Below are 19,153 nucleotides of genomic sequence, written 5' to 3'. Positions count from 1 at the left end.
ATTACATATATATATATATATATATATATATAACTTTTAAATTCCATTTTATAATATTTTTACAGTTAGAATTTACAAAAATAATTAATCCTTTTGGTTCCTCAAACTAAAATATCAAATGACAAGTGGGTCCACCTAGGAGCTCGAACCCGCTTGAAAGTATTATTTTATTTATAATATAATTTTACTTTGAGAAGTTATGAAATGTAATATGAGGATTAAATTGTAATATACTTTTGTTGCTAGTTTCGTTCAGTAGTTAATTCAAATTGTAAGAAATTGTATAGACCTTGGAAATTTGATTGTATAAATCAATATCAAAAGAGTCAAAAACAAATTTTAATATTAAGTTATAAAAGTTAAATTAAATTTTTTTGAGGAGGCAATCAGAGAGAAAGTTGTGAATCAATGCAGAACAGTATCAATGGACCAGATTTAGTTAGCTGGAGGATGGAGGTGACGGGGAGCAATAACTCCTTGTTTGCAAACTGAATTTTATTACAAGGAAAGAGAGACCAACACTAGAGATGCCAATTCAATCCGTACTCGCAACTATGTCCATAACTCCATCTAAATGGAGTGGAAATGGATTTAAGCCATCTTGTCAGGTTTTTGTCTTTCCAACAATTTTTATATATTCATAGAATATAAGTAAATAAATATATAATTATTTTAACAATATATTAAATATTATTTAAATTTTTAATTCCTTAATTATATTTCATAATAATTAAAAATATTAAATAAATATTATTAGAAAACATATTGTTAATATAAAATACATGTAATAAGTATTATCTAAATCTAGTCCGATTTTATTTAAATAGGTTAAGCTCTATTTCTATTCCTACATGGTGGCTCATTCACTGGGTAGTAAAAGCTACCAATAGTGCTGTAATTGAACCGAGCCGAGCCAAATATCAATAAGTTGAAACTTGACATATTTAATTCTGGTAGAGGCTCGAGCCGATTTGAGGTTTTATAATGGAGCTCGGGTTCGTTAAGTATTTTTAATAATTAAGTTAATCAATTGTAACATCTAAAAATATAGCAAAAAATGAAAAAAAATATCAAATTTAGTAAAAAGAATATAAAAATTAAAATTTACAATAAAAATAATCAAAATTAGCTTCTAAAAATATAGTAAAATATACAAAAAAAAAACTTATTACTAAAACAACATAAATAATGAAAGTAAAGACTATCAGTGCATAAAAATTATAAGAAGACCATAATAAACATATCACAAATCTGTGTTAACTTAAAAAAACATATAAACCAACCCCACTAATTCATTTTCTAGTGCCACTCACTTTTTATGAATAATACTTATAAAATTTAAAATATAAAATAGTTGAAATGTGATATAATAAAGTAGCTAAAAGATTTTCATAATAATATATTAACTTATATAAATTACAATCTTCATTTTTTTTAGTTTAATTTTTAATTTAATTACCATTTATAAATATAAACGTAAATTTAATCTAAAGTTTTAATTAAATTAAGATTTTTTCGAAGAAACCGTATAATCTAACACCGACACTCCACTCTATTGACTCCAAAATTCAAGTTAGATAAATATGATATATCTAAAAAGCGAAGAGCATGAGATTGAAGAAAAGAGACTTTATGTTAAAGTTAAAATATATAAAGTTTCACAATAATGGCAATACCATTTACTATATTCATTTAGACACAATGTTTAATTTTTTCTTTATACGTTAGTACCTGGTTAGTCATGACCTATTATATACTAATTAAGGTTTTAATAATAAATGATTTTTTATTAAATTAGTATAATTAGATGATGCATTTAGAATATTTTTTATTGTCGTAAATATGTAATTAAGTTTTATAATACACAATAATTCATAAGTAAAATAAAAATTATATTAATGAGTCAACTTTATTTTATTTTATTTAAAAATCACTCATTTTATTAAATATGTTATAGAATGTATTTGTTTATTATTTATTATTTTTATTGTATTTCTTACTAATAATAATAGCTATATTTAAATATTATAGTTATATTATTATTATTTTGAATTTTAGCTCGAGCCTATAGATGAGATTGCTCACGAGCCTACTTGTCAAACTTATAAACGAGCATGTTCACAAACTTTATAAACGAGAAAAATTACGAACGTTTTCGCAAACTTTATTAACGAACCGAACTCGAGCTCACGAGCCTATTCGTGAGCTAACGAACCAAACTTTATAAAGCTCGAGTTCGGTTCCATAGAATTATCAAGCTGGAAATTGAGTTCGAACTCGGTTTGTTTAAATTAATGAACAACCTTAAACGAGCTTTTTATCGATCCGAGCTAATTTTAAATAGTTTACGAGATATTTGGTTCATTTACAGTCTAGCTATTAGAAAGTATATATGTCCATTTAATAGGATGATTGTTTCACCCGGTTTTGAAATTGATGTTTCCTTCTTCTTTTTTTAGTGAAATCTTACTAAAAACAGGAATGTTGCGTGTTAATGTTGATGAATCATATTTAGTTAGTTGGAGGATGGAGCTGACGAGGATCAAGTTGTTTTTTTTTTAAAATATTGTCGGATTTAAAATCGGATATTCATTTTTAAAATAATATAATTTTATTATTAAATTAACACATCAATTTATGAAGAGATTAATTGTTAAAAAGATTACATATTAGCTTCGCGGTAGAGCATTTTTATTAACCTCTTTTTTTCTTTTTTTTTTTATGCTAAAAGGAGTTAAAAGTAAAATGAAAAATTAAATTTTTAATTTTATTATTAGTTATTAACAGACACTAGACACTTGATTTAGGGGTGATTGGGTCAAGTCTTAATCTATGCAAGAAGAAAGATTCCCCTCCCTCGTAAAGGTCTTACACAGTCCGTCTTCCATTTCTGGTCGGGGTGAAGACTTTGAGTGCAAGAATATATAAAAAATATCTTTGTTAATAACAACCCTTAAATGAGAAAATGCAATCTCATCATCATGTGATAATAAATAATAATAAAATAAGAATAGAATATTAAAAACAAAAAAAATCACCATAACAAAAAACATTAATATTAATAATCGTTGATATTTTTTCATATATAAACTGATTTTAATATCGTAACATTAATTCTCATGCAATGAAATTACAAATTAAGCAAAATAAGTTATGCATTCATGTTTCTACCATTTATGGAGATGACGATGTGATGGTGTTTGTTGAAACAAGAAAATGCAAGAAAGAGAGAGAAAAGAAAAAGATCGCATTAAAAATGCCGACAGGAAAGGTTTTTTTTTTTTTTTTCCTTCAACAATGGATTAGTAAAGCTGCAGGAACTTGGATAAATAGAAAGGAAACACATGGAAAATTGTAGAACACCAAACAAACAAAAATCTTATTACCATTTTGAAGTATTCATGAAGAGGTGGTCCTACTTACATTTGCTATTACAGCTGCCACTGACTTTGGTAGTTGCACATTTGAAAGGTTGGTCTCTTTGTACATTATAGTGTGTGAAAATGCATCTTTTATAAAGAGTCCCTTAATAAAATAAATTTGTAATAACATTTTTTATTGTTTAGTATCACATAAAGAGTTTGGTTCGATTCTTTAATTTGAACACTTAAACTTCACTCTATTTCAGATTTAATAAATGGAATATAGATTTTTTATGCATTTTATTTATTGATATAAGTTTTTTTTTGTACTTTACCAATTTCTTTTATTATTAATATTATATAAATGATGAATATACTAAAACTAAAATAAAGAGTAAATAATTATAGAAATTAACAAAATAACAATATAAAAATATAAAGGCGATAGAACACTAAAAGTAAGATATCAAAGTAAGAAAACAAAATGTCAATAATAAAATAGATAAATTTCAAATTATGCGGAGGCTAAAATAACTAAAAATACAAGAAGATGTGAGAGTTGTTAGACAATTTTTATCAAATCAATTTTACAAGATATAAATTTTCAAATAGAATTTATAGATTAATTAATCGGTCAGCCAATTATAATTTATTATAGAATAAAAAAACAAACATAAAATTAATAATTAAAAATTATATATAGCTCAAAAAACTGTAAAGTCTATCTATAGATTAAACAAAAAACCCTAATTGCTCATCTAATATTATAATCCATAGATGTCCATCTTTTTAAATGAATGGTATACCTAATTTTACAATGTCCATCTTTTTTCTAATGTTTGATTGACAAGAAATAAGAATTTTGATTTATGGCTCCATAACAAACTGAAGTTGGAAAGAAATGAGAGCGATGATAATGGAAATATAAACAATTGCACTCATGTTATTAACATTTCAACATTACACTTATTTTAAACCAAAATTCAGCTCCTAAAATAACGTCGGGCTGTGACCAAGAAATAAAAAACCACCCGATAAAAACTCTTTGAATAAATTTAATTATGCGGTAAGATGTCCATTTTAAAAAATAAAATTGTTATGTAAGACCGTATAGATGAAATGGTAATGATATCTTTATACAGTTACATTAAAATTCTTGAAAAAATACTTTTTCATCTGTAAATGAAATTATATTTATAAAAACCTCAAAAATATTTTATATCAAGTGAAAAACTCACATTTTAAAACATAACATACATATTAAGTTGATAATATTTATTCTATTAGTAACTTACTTTCCGATTATGGTTCTAAAACACAACATTTCAATTATATTTTAATATTATATCAATTAATAAATTAGATTTTTAAATAAAAAATAGTTTTAATATTAAAAATAAATACTATATTACCTAATAAGTTAGCTGCTTAGTTACACAATAATTTATAATTAAAAAATAATAACATATCAATTATGTTTGTATTATTAATTTTATAAATAATTAGAAAATTAATTAAATAAATTTATATTATTACATTAATGAATCTTGTAACATTAGAAATTTTGTTAAGAAAGATACTTAAAAATATATTAAATTATTATTATTTTATTAAATTTGATCAATAATCATAAGATATTGGAAAGTTCCTAAAAGCTCTTGATGTTTTTATGGGTAACACTTTTATTTGTTGTTTTAATAAACTACTTTAGTTGTTCACTTAAATTTATTTTAATACAAATATTTATAAAGACTAAAAAGAATCAAAATACTTTAGTTAAAATTTAAACAAATCTAATATAAAGTCAATTAGAAGTAATACAATAGCATTTATCAGATATTTTAACAGTTGACCAACCAAATAATTAAAGTGTTTTACTAGTGACTAAGTAAAGTATATAATTTAAAATAATAATGATGAAAGTACCTATTAAGACAGCTTTAGAGATACAGAAAATTTTCCATGGAATATTACTTTTTATTCATTATCTTGTTTTTTTTTTTCTCCCCTTTTTTTCTAGGGAATCAAACAAACAAAATTTTCCCACTTACCGTTGAATAAATCTGGATGAAACCACGACCAAATTATTACAGTAACAATATCATATTTCTTATGACTAAAAGCACATAGATTTCCTATTAGATATCTCCAAATTTTAAAATACTTTTTCACGTGCCTCTCCTTAAAAAGCAAACAATAAGAGAAAGACTATCATTCAATAAATTGAATTAAGCAATAATTTCATGAAAGATTTTAAATTTAACTATTAATCGGAAATTATCACTTTTATAATAAAAAATCTGTAAGAAAACTACTGATACAACTTTCCTTTAGAATAAAAAGAAAAGGAAAGAAAAGAAATGTTGGCGAAAGAAAAGAAGAAGAAGAAGGAAAGAGTGATATACCCAACTCCAAAAGAAAGAAAGAAAAGGAAAATGTCATGAAATGTGAAACACAAGGGCACATGCTTTGTCCCAACCCAAGCATCTTATATTACATAATCCTTGTACTTCTTTTCTTTGGCTTATCAAAAGTTGAAAGGAACAAACAGCCTGTCCTTTTTATTGTTCTTCTTTTTTTACAGAAAATATTTCCACATCTACAGTTCTAAATAAAAAAACCCTAAAAGTGGCAAATTAAGTAAATGATATATTATTAATACAACTAAGAACTTATTAAAAAAAAAAAAAAAAAAACTAATCTCTTAACTCTAGCTCTTTTTGGCCTTTCATTGTAGCTTCTCTCACTCGTTCGTATCTCTCTTCACACACTGCAGCTTACTACTGAAGTATTTAAAGTGCCCCTCTTTAGCCATTTATGGCATTTTGGTAGTGGCTAGGAAGTGATTTTGAACCTAACTTTTCAAAGTTTGATTTTGTTTATTATATATTGGGCTTCTCTTTATTGGTTCTCATATGGAATCCTTGTCAGTAAATGAATGGCTGCAATGATCAAACCAGTCTTCTTTTGCTGCACATTGTCTCTGTAAGTACTCTCTCTCTCTCTCTCTCTCCCTTCCCTCTCTCTTATTATTTCTTTTATTTATTTATTTATTTATTTACTACTACTACTACTATTATTATTATTTTAATGTTTGTAGTTAGTTGCTTTCGTCTTTGTAGTTTCCAATCTTTTTGGAACTATATATATATATATATATATATATATCTATATGTCCGCAACTGTATTGCTAAATTCATGATTATTTATCCAGCAAAATAAGAAAAAAGAAAAGTTGCTTTCTTTCTGATGTGGGTTTATTTTTTTTTTCTCAATTTATCGTTTTGTTTGATTGAAAAAAATGTTAAGCGTTTATGTTATAAAAAAGTATCGGACTTGATTAAGATAATATTTCCATTTCTACTTTACTTCTTGTTGCATGTAGAAAATTGTTTGGATTTACTTTGCTCAATTAAACATTCAACAAAAATTCCTTCGTCTTCTCACATCAAATTTGAGAGGTTCTACAACAAGTTTGTGGATTTGTTTGATTATATTGTTGTTTAAGATTAGATGGGGTTGTAAAACAGTGTTACTTGGTTAAGAAAACAAAAAAGAACTTTCTGTGTTGTTTCGTTGTTGATTATGTGTTGTAATTGCTGTTCTGTACTTGTTATTTTGGTTTGATTGTGAAATAATTTCCTACTGAAAGGTTTTCCTTAACAGTGAACAGTCAAAAGAGAAGCTTACTTAACTGAATTGAGAAGGGTTTAGGGGCAATATATATTGAAGGGATTGATTTTATAGATATATGGACTGGAACTTGACGGCGACTTCTTGGAATTTGACAGAATTCAAGCAAGAAGCAATACCAAATTTAGATTCATTTGATAGCCGGTCTGCTAGTTTTGCAGATAATAGGAGTAGTGGGGATTTTTCAATTGATCTGAAACTTGGTAGAGTTAGTCATTCAAATGATCAAGCAATAAATCAGTGGAAGCAGCCTGGAGCAGACTCAAAAATGGAGTGTTCGTCACCTTCGGTATCAACGAAGAGGGCACGGGCAGCTAATAATGGAACTCAGGTAGCGTATTGCCTTGTGGACGGATGCAGTGCTGACCTTAGCAATTGTAGGGACTACCACAGGCGCCATAAGGTTTGTGAGCTTCACTCCAAAACTCCTCAAGTTACTATAGCTGGCCAGAAGAAACGGTTCTGCCAACAATGTAGCAGGTATATGCCAATTTTATGGTATCATGTTTCTTCGTGCTAGAATTGCCTAGTACTTCAGATTGAGGCTTTTCTGAGATTTTTCTCTGATGGATAATCGCCAATAGTTTGTAATTTTGTAGTTAAGAAACCAACTTACAGCTAATAGGTTAATATCTTTGCTGGTGAGAGGAAAGCTTCTGACACTAACGATAAAGATTTTGAAAGAAATTTCTTTAGTACGAATAAAAGTATTTGAAGGAGGATTCGGTTATGGCATGTCATTCAGAGTGATTTGAACCCTTTTGAACTGAAACATTTTTCTGCATGTCTTGGGTAAGAGGTCTATTAGCTAGCTACTGCTGGTTCTTCAGAATTTATTCTGCACATCTGTAAGCTCTTGAAAGTCTCTTCTATGCCCTTGAAGTGATATTGTGTATTGCCATCTCATCAATCTCTTGCTAAATCTATAATGTTGATAATGATAGTTATAAATTTATAACTAGTTTAAAATATGAAAGTCCGTTAACTTCCTACTTGGATAATGTTACTACCAGCGCTGGCTTGGTTGGTCTCTTGCATTAACCATTTTAAGTTCAGGAATATCTGCATTAAGATTCATGACCAGGCTTTAGCCTCTTAACAGTTGCAATGCTCTCTTCATAGGTTCCATTCCCTAGAGGAATTTGATGAAGGAAAAAGAAGCTGCAGGAAACGGCTTGATGGACACAACCGCCGACGAAGGAAGCCTCAGCCAGATCTTCTCTCACGTCCTGCAAGCTTTTTGTCCAATTACAAAGGTTTGTCACGACAATGTCTCATGGACTCTGTTACAGCTATACAGCAGGTTCTGCTACACAGTTGAGCAATTCCACACATGATAATTCTGCCTAGAATCCTTTCTTTCATGCATTAAAACAACTAAGTGCTTCTCCAACTGTGTTGGGCCATATCACTAGGATTATGATGATCTAGTGGCCACCACTGGAGCTATTATCCGTGGTCCACATTCGTCCTGCATGTGCTCATCTTTTGCACCTAAATTAGTATTGTCATGGTCCAATTCTACTAGTTAGTCACAAGTCCCTAGATGTCAAGTCTAGAATATGCTTAAAGTCACATTAACCAGAATGCTTGGCATATATTTTTGATTGGTTAAAAGTACCATTTTATATCATTCAAAGCTGCTCTTAAAGTTCAGATGCATTCACAAACACAAAGAATTCAAATCCTCAAGATGTTGTTTTTGTTTGGCTTTATCAGATCGAGAATAGAGGAATCTGTAAATCATAATCAGACTAATTTGTTCTCTGCAAATATTGGAATTGATACTTTTTAACAACTAATGGAATAAATATTCTTCTTCTCCTTTTTCTCAGGGAACCATTTGTTGCCATTCTCTAGTACACACGTATATCCATCCACAACGGTGGTGAGCTCTGCATGGTCTGGAGTTGTTAACACTGAGGCAGACGCTGCTGGCCGATATAGTGTACAACAACGGATGAATATGATTGGCAAACACAGTCCTTTCTTTGGATCGTCCCTAAGCAGCAGCAGCAGCAGCAGCTACAAAGGAGGGAAGCAGTTGCCATTCTTGCAGGTCGACAACAACCACTCCCCCCTTAACCATCAAACAGCATCTCCTCCTCCTCCTCTTAGTCATGCAGCTTCTATCTGCCAGCCACTTCTGAGGTCCATTACTATGGATGAAAGCAGCGTGATCAGTAGCTACAGCATGTTCTGTGACAAGCTAGCACCAACAACAACACAAGTCCGAGACTCAGATTGTGCTCTCTCTCTTCTGTCATCAGCAAAGGCACAGATATCTGGGAACCACATGCTGCAACCTAACTCAGTTCCTTTAGCTCATTCCGCAGAACCAATGGACTCAGTTCTGGTTTCCAATGGCAGGGACGCTTGGTCATCCACAGACAATGCTCCTCAAACTCTTCCGTTCAATTGGGAGTAGAGAACGAAATGCCATTTACACTCCTTGGTGGGTGATCAGCTCTATATTAATTGTGGATTGCCATCTCGTCTAAACTGCATCCTTTCGTTATTTAAATTTAAGTTCATCTCTTTTTTGCACAGTCGAGCTTATACATGCAATGCATGCCAACATTTGTTTCCATTATTTTTTAGTCTTCATATTAGTTTTTAATAATTTATTTAAAATGCTTTCATTTTTAGTATTAAAACTTGTGAATGATTGGAACCAAAACGTTGCAATTTACTATATTTCATTGAGGAATTCGATTTTTGGAAGATTTACAATAATATTCACCTCTTGCATTGCTGCTTCCTGTAATTGTTATAGAGATAAAAGAATCAAACATTAATCCAAATCCCAAAAGAAAAGAAATACCAAAGCTAACTCCTAAATGTAAAGTGTAAACGACATTAGCATAAAGGACCAAATTGCTAACCTTTTAATGCTAAAGGGCCAAATTGGATCCTAGAGTTTAAGGCATTAGCCCATTAAACTATAATTGCAAATTGAATCTCTCAACTTTTGATTATATTTAATTCAACCCTTAACTTTCAATCACAGTCAATTAAGCCCTCGATCTTGTACTTTGAAGACTTTTAATAAAATAGAATTTATTGATGACATTTTAATGAACTAATAATTTTTAATTTTATTTTTTAGGCTGCTTAAATATGTATAACTTTCTTGTAATATCAATAACAATAATAACAACAACAAACAACAATGATACAAATTTCTTATTCTTTTAATATTTTTCATAAGTAACTTAAATATGATATTTCAATTAATAATAAAGATAATTACATAAGAAAATAAAAATAAAAATAAAAACATCATATACATTTAAATTTTAAATTTTCTCATTTCTGAAGTAGACATTTTTTATAAAAGAAAGAAAATTATGTTTAGATTTCTTGTAAAAAGTATTAAAGAATAAGAAATATGTAATAATTATTGTCATCATCATTGATATTTTTCGATTATTTTATTATTTTCTTAATTTTCAAACAATGAATTAAATAAAATTGATAGAATACTAATCTCAAATGTATAAAATTCTTAGTTAAAATTAATTTAATTTCTAAAAAGTACATTTTTCACTTAAATTTAATTTCTTTCATATACTTATATTATATTAACTATAAAAATTAATTAATAAATAAGGTTAAATAATCTAAAATCTTCAAAGTTCAACTTCCAAGGGCTATTCCATATATATAAAAGAAAAGATGTCAAGGACTGAACTGACCACGATTGAAAATCAATGGCTGGATTAATCGTAATTAACTAAGAGGTTCAATTAAATTGCAATTGAAGATTAAGGGTCAATTTGACAATATCGCTAAACTTTAGGTGCCAATTTGTCATTTCAGCCATTTCTTTTTATAAAAAGAAAGTGGCTTGTGATAGAAAAGAAAAATGTAAAAAAGGCATTTGCAAATCCCTTGGGCAAGAGGATGATTTAATTTCATGGATAAGGTAGGTGCCAGAATTAGTACAGTTGAATGTGGATTCTGGACTATGTGTCTTATAATCTTGCTATAGTGGACAGGAAAAGAAAAAAAACAATTAGAATATCTAGAATCAAATAGAATAAAATCATTAGTCACTATAAGGACTTGGAAACACACAATTTATTAGCGTAAACTATAGGATCCATTATTTATGAGAGTCCACAGATACACTGGTTTCTACCTAATGGTCACTAAAGTTGATATCAGAGGATTTTGAAGTGATTCCACCCCATAGAAATACAACATTGATGATGCCAAAATTTTCACTTATTTCAATAGTCTTTGGATTTTCTCCAGCTTTCAGATTTCTTTTCTGACTGTTCCTTTTTAGTTGTCTGTGTAGTGAAAAAGTAAATGTCAAAATCTGCGTCAGAACAAAACTTGAGGAAAACAGAATCGGATGTGGGGTTTGTAATTAATGATTCCAATCCCAGTCCTTGTGAAAACCTCAACTCCAGATCTGCTCTTTATCAGGGAGTTTAGGAGTGGGCAATGAACCAAGACTGCATTGGCATATAAATTAAGGCAAACAAATATAATTTCCTTTCTTTTGAAAATTTCTAACACATGCTTACAAAATAAGAGTAAACAATATGTTAATTCCGGATTCTCAAGTTTGATAATAAAAATAAAAAAAGAATCAGATTGCACAAGCAAAACAACAGTTGGCAATTAGCAGAAATTACCAAAATCCTATCAATCTAAAAAATCCAAACCCAGATATCAAGAAAAGAAGTGAATCCAAATCCCCTTTAATGCTCTTTATTGCAACAGGATTCTTTAGAAGAAAAACCTTCCTTTTCTATCTGAATTTGCTTATTTCTTTCCATGTATAAAATAGGCACCAGTGCCCATTTCATTTCCATGCAAATAATAAACTGGGTCTACTCTGTCTCTCTCTCTCTCTCTATATATATATATCTATATATATACACATATACACACAGACATAACGTAGTAAATGGAGAAGAACCCATCAAACTCAAAGAAAACGGTGATGCTGATGAGGACTAGTGGGTTCTCTTTGGTGAGTGAAGATGTTATTGAAAACATTCTGTCGAGACTACCTGCCTTGTCTTTTGTATCAGCATCTTGCGTTAGTAAATGCTGGAACAAGGTTTGCGTTCGAATTCTGTCAAGGCCTAAGCTTGCCTCTGCTCTCTCTCTCAACCCTTCACTCCATGTAAGTTCCCCTCTTTATAATCTTCTAAAAGGAAAGTTCGATTAAATTCTCTTTTATAAATAACCCCACTTGTAATTAATAGGAAGCTGTGGATGAGGTCCTTGGCAAGGTTCTTTTGCAGCCCATTGTTCCTCACTTCGTCATCGCCTGCATTGGCAAGCAATTCAGCTTGGAAATCACTCACCAACTGGTAATAATTCTTTTCATTTGGCCAACCTGGTTACAGTTGCCCTTTGCTCTCTTATAAATAATAACCTTTTAATTGATGCCTTGTTGTGAAGCTTACAAAGAGATTCGGTACAAGAGTGCCAGTTATTACTAATGCTGCCAGTGGAATCATTGGTCTTGATGCTGCTACTGATGAAGTGAGGGAAGTTAGGTGGGAATCAAGCGATGATGAAGATGACAATAATGATCCTGATTCTGAAGCAAATAATCTACTTAATAGAGGGATTGTTCTGGTAGTTGGATTTGTACCTGGACTCAAAGTTGAAGCCATACCACTTCTGCGTTCAAAGACGGTAACCATTCTGCTATCCTGATTAGATGATGCTATATTAATTAACATGCGGTTGTCATAAGGTTGTCCTGAAAGCAAAGATCAGTGACGGCTTAGTTGGCATAAAATTTATGTATGCCACAGCAATTTCGTTTTTTCTTTTCTTTTCTTCTTAATTTGGATTGATTGTGAAGTCCTGACGGTATCTTTTCGCAACCTTTTCAGGTTCCTCAGCCAACTTTGGTTGACAAATTTTTAACGGACATTAAGAATTTCAGTGTCTCTGTGTCAGACTGCACCTCACCTGCTGGGATCATATTGTTTGGAGTAAGTTGTCAATTACTCCACTTATATATATATATATATATATATATATATATATATATATATATATATATACATATATCTCTATCCTGGTTAACAGATCCCTGACTGAATGCGTTATTGGGTTAAATTTTTCTCGAATTGCTAACATGTGATATGCTCTTGATTTGTCTCAGGATCGAAGCATCGACCTCAAACCTGTCCTTGCAAGGATGGGTAAGTATCATTACTAGTCATGTGAATAATGATCAAGACTCTAATCCAACTCATGAAATCTATAATGCTCATCTAATGTATGGTTTCTTGGGTGTTAATTGCAGATTATGCACTAAATGAGGAAACAGTAATGGTGGGTGATGCAAGTGGATGCTTCTTGTGCAGAAGTGTCGACAATTCACATAATAACTATGGAGACATGTACTTGCTTGATGCTGTTGCTCTTGTTTTCTCAAAGGACAAACACAAGTCTCATGGTACTCAGCCCTGCATCTTATTATATACTAAAATTAGTAATTCCATCGCTCACAAACTTGCCGTATTTTGCAAATCTTGAAACAAAAAAACCACACTGAATGCATGTTTTTTTTTTAAAATTTCTTTTCTCTGATTTGTATTCTATCCCTTTTATGTGGAAGGAGCAGATATAGGAGAAACTCAGTTTCATATCACACTGTCAACGGGTCTAATGCCATTTGGTCCCCAGCTCCAGGCAATCTGTGTCATCGCAAGAGGCACAGATAATTCATGGCTCAGTGCTAGAATGGAGGGACAATATGATGTTCTTAATGGTGAAGGCCTTTTAACGGATATTAATGATCAGGTACATACAGTGCGTCTGGTGATGTAAAGGTGAATTTTATCAGGTGTAATTTATGTTTTCCATTCTTCCTTTAATTAAATTAAAACAAAAAGAAAATTCTTTTGCAGTTCACTGATGAAGATTTTCCTGAACTATATATTGGAGTTGTACAACAAAGAGAATACCCAATTGGTGCAGAGAGTACAATATCAAGAGCATCCATGGCATTTTATGAAGTTATGGGGTAATCTATATGTAGAACCACACTGTACAAAAATTGATGTGTCTCATTATCTTTCTTTTTACTTGAAAAAGAATTGAATCTTGATGAGTTATTTTATATTCGACAGAGGAGAAAACCAGTTCTTTGTGATTAATGGAGTTGGAATCAGACCTGGAGACTACTTCCTTTTCTACCATTCAGATTCTGGTACAGCATCATCTTCATGCAGTGATGCATACAGAGACCTTGCAACTCTGAAGTCAGAATCAACACACAAGAACTGCAATAATCCTTTAAAGGAAGTTACAGGCAGTAGCAGTAGCAGTAGTGGTAAAGAGAAAGAAGTGTTCGGAGGCTTAATTTTCTCTTGCTATTTAAGGGGAGAGATATTCCACCCTAATGTTGACAGTTCTCCAATTCATGAAAATTTTCCAGGAGTTGCATTAGCAGGAATGTATTGTAATGGAGAAATTGGAAGAGGTTCTTCAAGCTCAATAAGTCAAGAAGATGATGAAGAAAACTCTGCTCGTTGCTGCTTGCATTACCATAGCGCAGTTTACTTGGTTTTATCATATGTTCCACCAACTGCTTCAGAGGCTTAATTATTAAAGCTTGCTCAGGTCTCCTAAGCACAATTGTGTGCGTTTGTTATGTTATATATTAGCATATATGTGTCAGCTTGGTATGTACCAAAGCGGTTGTTGTTTTAAGTTCTCTTTTGTTGTTTATGTATGAAAGTGAAATTGGGTTCCAATATAATATGGTATTGCTAAATAAATACCCCTTTTCTTTTTTTATCTCTTTCTCTATCAAATTTAGAATTCAAATACGTTGTTGGCCAGTATAATGGTAATCAGCTCAAAAAAATCGAACCCAAGTGAGAAATTGTCCAAGGTTGTAGAAGAAGATACAAACATGGAAAGGTTTAAATGTCAATTTGCTACTTAAACTTGTAATCAATGAACAATTAACCTCAAAATCAGTTTTATTTTTATAAAAAAAACGCCATGTCGTTCGAATAAACACAGAATTGTCATGTATATAGATACCATCATCATCATCACTGGACATCGCTAGAACAAGAAAGAAAGCAAGTTAACCGTCTTAAGAAATGGAAGAAGAAACGAAGAGGAAAGCTAAAAAAGAAGACTCGAGAAATGGGTTTGATTCGTTTAGCGAAGATATAGTAGAAAAGATACTGAGAAAATTACCAGCTTTATCATTAGCATCAGCAGCCTGCGTTTGCAAATCATGGTACCATAATTCCAATCGTATCCTCTCGAGACCTAAGCTCGCCTCTGCTATCTCTCTCAATCCTTCCCTTGATGTATGCCTACTTGCCCTAATTTCTTATACATTACTTCTTCTTTTTTTATGTATTTCTTTTATTTATCCTGTTTGATTTATGCATGCTTGATTGTCAGATTGCTTTACAAGAAGTTGTTGATAAAGTTCTCTCTGAATCAATTCGACCGCATTTTGCCATTGCAAGTGGATTTGGGAATAAATTAGGCCTGGAGAAAAGTTTTGATTTTGTATGAATGTTTGTTTCTGTACATTATGGAATTTGCTTCTCTCTGGAATTTCTGGTTTTTTTGATAATTTTTCACGCGGTTTTTCAGTTAGCAGGAAAATTTGGTTCAAGGACTCCACTAATTGTTACTTGGGCTAATGGGATTATGGGAAGAGATGCTGTTACCAATGAGTTTAGAGAGGTTTGATAGTTAGTTAATGTGTGCATGTGTTTGTAGGAAGGATGTTGAAACAAAAAGAATAACTTTTTAATTACATTAAATTAATGTGGTAGGTCATGGGAAGAGATGATTCTAGTAATTATGATGGTGATGGTGATGGTGATGATGAACATATGGAGATTAATTCTGGTTTTCTTTTGACTGTGGGTTTTGTACCGGGATTAAAAGTTGATGTCATCCCATATTTGAGAAAGATAAGGGTAAGTACTTCTTACAATTTCTACACTATTTGATTTTGTTTGATATTAATTCTCATGCTCTAAACATGCACATGGTTTTTCTTTTAAAAGTTCTAATGTTAAATGCCCCATATTGAATGACATGGTAACATGTCTGATTTGAAATGGAGAGAAGGAAAATGGAAAAAATTAAGGAAATGATTTCTCTAAATGAAACAGAAAAGTTGTGAATTGTCATTTTTTGGCTCATTATTATTTTAGACGTAGCATATGGAGCTTTATATGATTGTTGTGCCATCTGACTCATTAAAATAACTGATCTTTATTTTTTTCGCTAACAGCCAGCACCTATGGAAATGATTGATATATTTGTGATGGATATCAGGAATTACACAACTTCTGCTTCAGGTTGCACATCACCAGTTGGAATTATAATGTTTGCAGTAAGTGATGTTTTACCACTTGCTAGAACATCCTTATATCTCTTTTTACAGTTTTTGTTAAAATTTGGATTTGGTATTACACAGAGTGAAGATTTTGACCTGAAACCTATAATGGAAAAGCTGGGTGAGTCTTTCTCATCAAGGAAACCTTCTTTCTCATGTGTTATTTTATGAATGAAAAGAGATATCTAGTCGTTTTTCCTGAAGGGAATGTCACAACAAAGAGGATGTAACTTCTGCTCTAGGACCCCACATAATTGAAGTATCGCTAGTACAACTGGATGGCTGAGTTTATTGAGGATTCATACCTTTCTAAAATCCCAAATTTTACAGAACTCTTTTAGGATTGTGTTATGTTTTATGTTTGACTTCTATTGGCAGGTAAATGCAAACTACAAAAGGAAATACCTCTATCAATTCATACTTTGCTAGATATTACATTTTTCTTTTCATAGGGTGATGATGGTCCTTTAAATTTATCTGTTTGGTTATGTAAGTACACGTGAAGGACTGAACATATTTCTGGACGAGAGATTATTCTGTAGTTCACTTTATGGTTGGCATAGATGACGAAGTTGCTGCTAGATTATGCCATATTACTAGATGCTAGCTTGTCATTTACTTCAAGTTTGCAACATATTGCTCAATGCAGATTATGCCATCCAGCTAGCTTGTGCACTTGCTTCAAGTTCTTGTTCTATATTGCAGATTATGCTATGTCAAAGGAAACTATTATCGTTGGTGATGAGAGAACTAAATTTTTGTACAGAAGCAGGATAGATTCAACAAATCCATTTGCAAAGGCTATTGCTCTTGTGTTTGCAAAGGATAGAGAAAAACCTCATGGTAGCTCTTTATTTGTCTGCTAAACTTTTTTTTAATTTGAACTGATGAGCTGGTATACTCGATTTGATTTAATATAATGTGTGCTAATTTAGCTTAGCAAACAGGATTAGGGGAAATTCAATTCCATGCTGCATTATCAAATGGTGTTTCTGCAATAGGTCCAAGGTACAAGACAGCTTCTGCCAGAGAGGCCTTCCATGATCGAAATACTTGGCTGACTGCCAGACAAGAAGGACAACCGGAGATTCTTGATGGGCAGAGGATTCTAAATGACATCAATGATGAGGTATGCTAGTATCTATTGAAAATTATGCTTTTAGTTTAAAAAAATCTATGCTTTAAATTCCTGTCAAAAGGAAGAAAGCAGCTGGAATTAGTAGAGACTTTTAAATGCTTTTTCCATATCGGGATGCAAGTATTTCATGATTACAGCTCTTTTAACGTTTACAACATTATCATTTCAATTTGTTATAATTGTCTTTACTTTTGAAGCCTTCATTTTATGCTGGATTTTAGAGTTTTTCCCAACAAAATCTTGTTGCTTTTCTTTGGACATTGATGAGAACGTTGTACATATTAGATCTCAACCCTTTTACCCCATTTATTATACTACTATTTCTAAATTGAAAACTGGCTGCAGTTGGAAAATCGTATTGGAGATACTGATCTATACATTGGGGTTACAGAACTCAGAAAACGTCGTATTAGGAAAGAGAAGCCAAGGTTGATGTCATCCTTGTCCTTCTATGGAGTCATGGGGTAAGATGTCAAACTTTCATCTCGCCTTTATTTGGGGATGGGGGGAGGGAGGGAAGATAAGCTCTCTTTTGGTTGACTTCCATTCCACTCCTTTGCTCTTCTTAACATTTTGTGGTTTTGCTTTTCAACAGAGGAGATGAAGAGTACCTTTTTGTTCATGGTATTGGCATCAGAACTGCTGACTATTTCCAATTTTACCATTCAGACCCTAGTGCTGCATTATCTTCATGTAGGAATGTATCTGCGAACCTAAGAAACTTGAGGCTAGACTGGAGTTGTAAAAAATACCTTTATCCAACTGATGGTGCCAATGAGTTTAAGAAGGAATGTATTGGGGGTTTCATTTTCTCTTGTTGTGGTCGTGGTGAAGCATTTTTCGGGAGTCCCAATGTTGATAGCTCTCCGTTCCTGGAGAATTTTCCTGGGGTCCCATTGGCAGGAATATTTTGTGGTGGGGAAATTGGCCGCAGCTTCTCAATCTCGAATACGCTCGACGACCGTGAAGAAAGCACTCCTAGTAGATGTCTGCATGTGTTTAGCTCGGTATATCTGGTGCTATCGTATACTCCAAGTCCGGCCCCTATGGAGCAATAAATCCTGTTCATGTTTGTGGTTAGAATGGAAAAGAATCAGACATGACCCGTTGCAAGTAGCTAATAGTGTCTCTTTTTCATATTTCCATTTTCTAAATCAGCAGTCTTTGTTTTGTAAGTAATGATTATACCATAGACATATACATGGTGGCAAAAACCGCACAAAAATTACTCTGCTGGAAGGCCAATAGCATGCCTTGGTTTGCATTAGTTGTACCTGTTAGGTAATATGATCCTTGTAGCATGTTACCTGTTTTATTCTTTCTATGTGGAGTTTAACTGCGGAGTATCGGATGATTTTACAGATTTACCAACATGTACATATTTTGTTACGTTACCACAAAGAAACGGTGTGATTTGATTTAAATTACTGTCAGCATGGAAGCTAACCTTGGCACGGCCATTCTACTCGAGTCCGTGAAGCCACCCAATGCTTGCCGCGGTTGCGCCACTAAACTTTTATCAACGGAATTCAGTAATACTTCCCTAATAGTAATGAGAAAATATACACATTTCATCTATTGATATATGAT

At 31.7% G+C, this 19,153-nt stretch overlaps 3 protein-coding genes across 7 annotated transcripts; all 3 read left to right on the top strand.

Annotated features, from left to right (window-relative positions):
- Positions 1 to 5,415: 5,415 nt before the first annotated feature.
- LOC8269206 (squamosa promoter-binding-like protein 13A) lies at positions 5,416 to 9,643 on the top strand. 3 transcript variants are annotated; one of them, XM_048372556.1, is made up of 4 exons: positions 5,416 to 6,347; positions 7,154 to 7,535; positions 8,178 to 8,371; positions 8,891 to 9,643. In XM_048372556.1, exons 2-4 carry the CDS (start codon positions 7,324 to 7,326, stop codon positions 9,481 to 9,483), a joined length of 999 nt encoding a protein of 332 aa, XP_048228513.1. In that variant the 5' UTR covers positions 5,416 to 6,347; positions 7,154 to 7,323; the 3' UTR covers positions 9,484 to 9,643. The 3 variants fall into 3 exon arrangements, with proteins under 3 accessions (XP_048228513.1, XP_048228512.1, XP_015578947.1); XM_048372555.1 differs by having other exon boundaries at positions 5,417 to 6,347; positions 7,029 to 7,535; XM_015723461.3 differs by having other exon boundaries at positions 5,432 to 6,347; positions 7,029 to 7,535; positions 8,178 to 8,311.
- Positions 9,644 to 11,772: 2,129 nt separating this feature from the next.
- LOC8269207 (F-box/LRR-repeat protein At5g63520) lies at positions 11,773 to 14,843 on the top strand. 2 transcript variants are annotated; one of them, XM_002511112.3, is made up of 9 exons: positions 11,773 to 12,201; positions 12,284 to 12,391; positions 12,483 to 12,722; positions 12,926 to 13,027; positions 13,201 to 13,240; positions 13,345 to 13,497; positions 13,660 to 13,844; positions 13,952 to 14,067; positions 14,174 to 14,843. In XM_002511112.3, the coding sequence occupies exons 1-9, from the start codon at positions 11,980 to 11,982 to the stop codon at positions 14,646 to 14,648; spliced, it is 1,641 nt and encodes a 546-aa protein (XP_002511158.2). In that variant the 5' UTR covers positions 11,773 to 11,979; the 3' UTR covers positions 14,649 to 14,843. The 2 variants fall into 2 exon arrangements, with proteins under 2 accessions (XP_002511158.2, XP_015578702.1); XM_015723216.2 differs by having other exon boundaries at positions 11,783 to 12,201; positions 13,666 to 13,844.
- Positions 14,844 to 14,971: 128 nt separating this feature from the next.
- LOC8269208 (F-box/LRR-repeat protein At5g63520) lies at positions 14,972 to 18,987 on the top strand. Of its 2 annotated transcripts, none has more exons than XM_048373042.1 (10): positions 14,972 to 15,373; positions 15,471 to 15,581; positions 15,669 to 15,761; positions 15,854 to 16,000; positions 16,321 to 16,422; positions 16,507 to 16,546; positions 17,131 to 17,268; positions 17,427 to 17,554; positions 17,909 to 18,027; positions 18,159 to 18,987. In XM_048373042.1, the coding sequence occupies exons 1-10, from the start codon at positions 15,158 to 15,160 to the stop codon at positions 18,619 to 18,621; spliced, it is 1,557 nt and encodes a 518-aa protein (XP_048228999.1). In that variant the 5' UTR covers positions 14,972 to 15,157; the 3' UTR covers positions 18,622 to 18,987. The 2 variants fall into 2 exon arrangements, with proteins under 2 accessions (XP_048228999.1, XP_015581327.1); XM_015725841.3 differs by having other exon boundaries at positions 17,373 to 17,554.
- Positions 18,988 to 19,153: the final 166 nt, after the last annotated feature.

The sequence above is a fragment of the Ricinus communis genome, chromosome 4 (assembly GCF_019578655.1).
Source record: "Ricinus communis isolate WT05 ecotype wild-type chromosome 4, ASM1957865v1, whole genome shotgun sequence".
NCBI lineage: Eukaryota > Viridiplantae > Streptophyta > Magnoliopsida > Malpighiales > Euphorbiaceae > Ricinus > Ricinus communis.
This window is presented reverse-complemented; position numbering and strand designations above follow the sequence as displayed.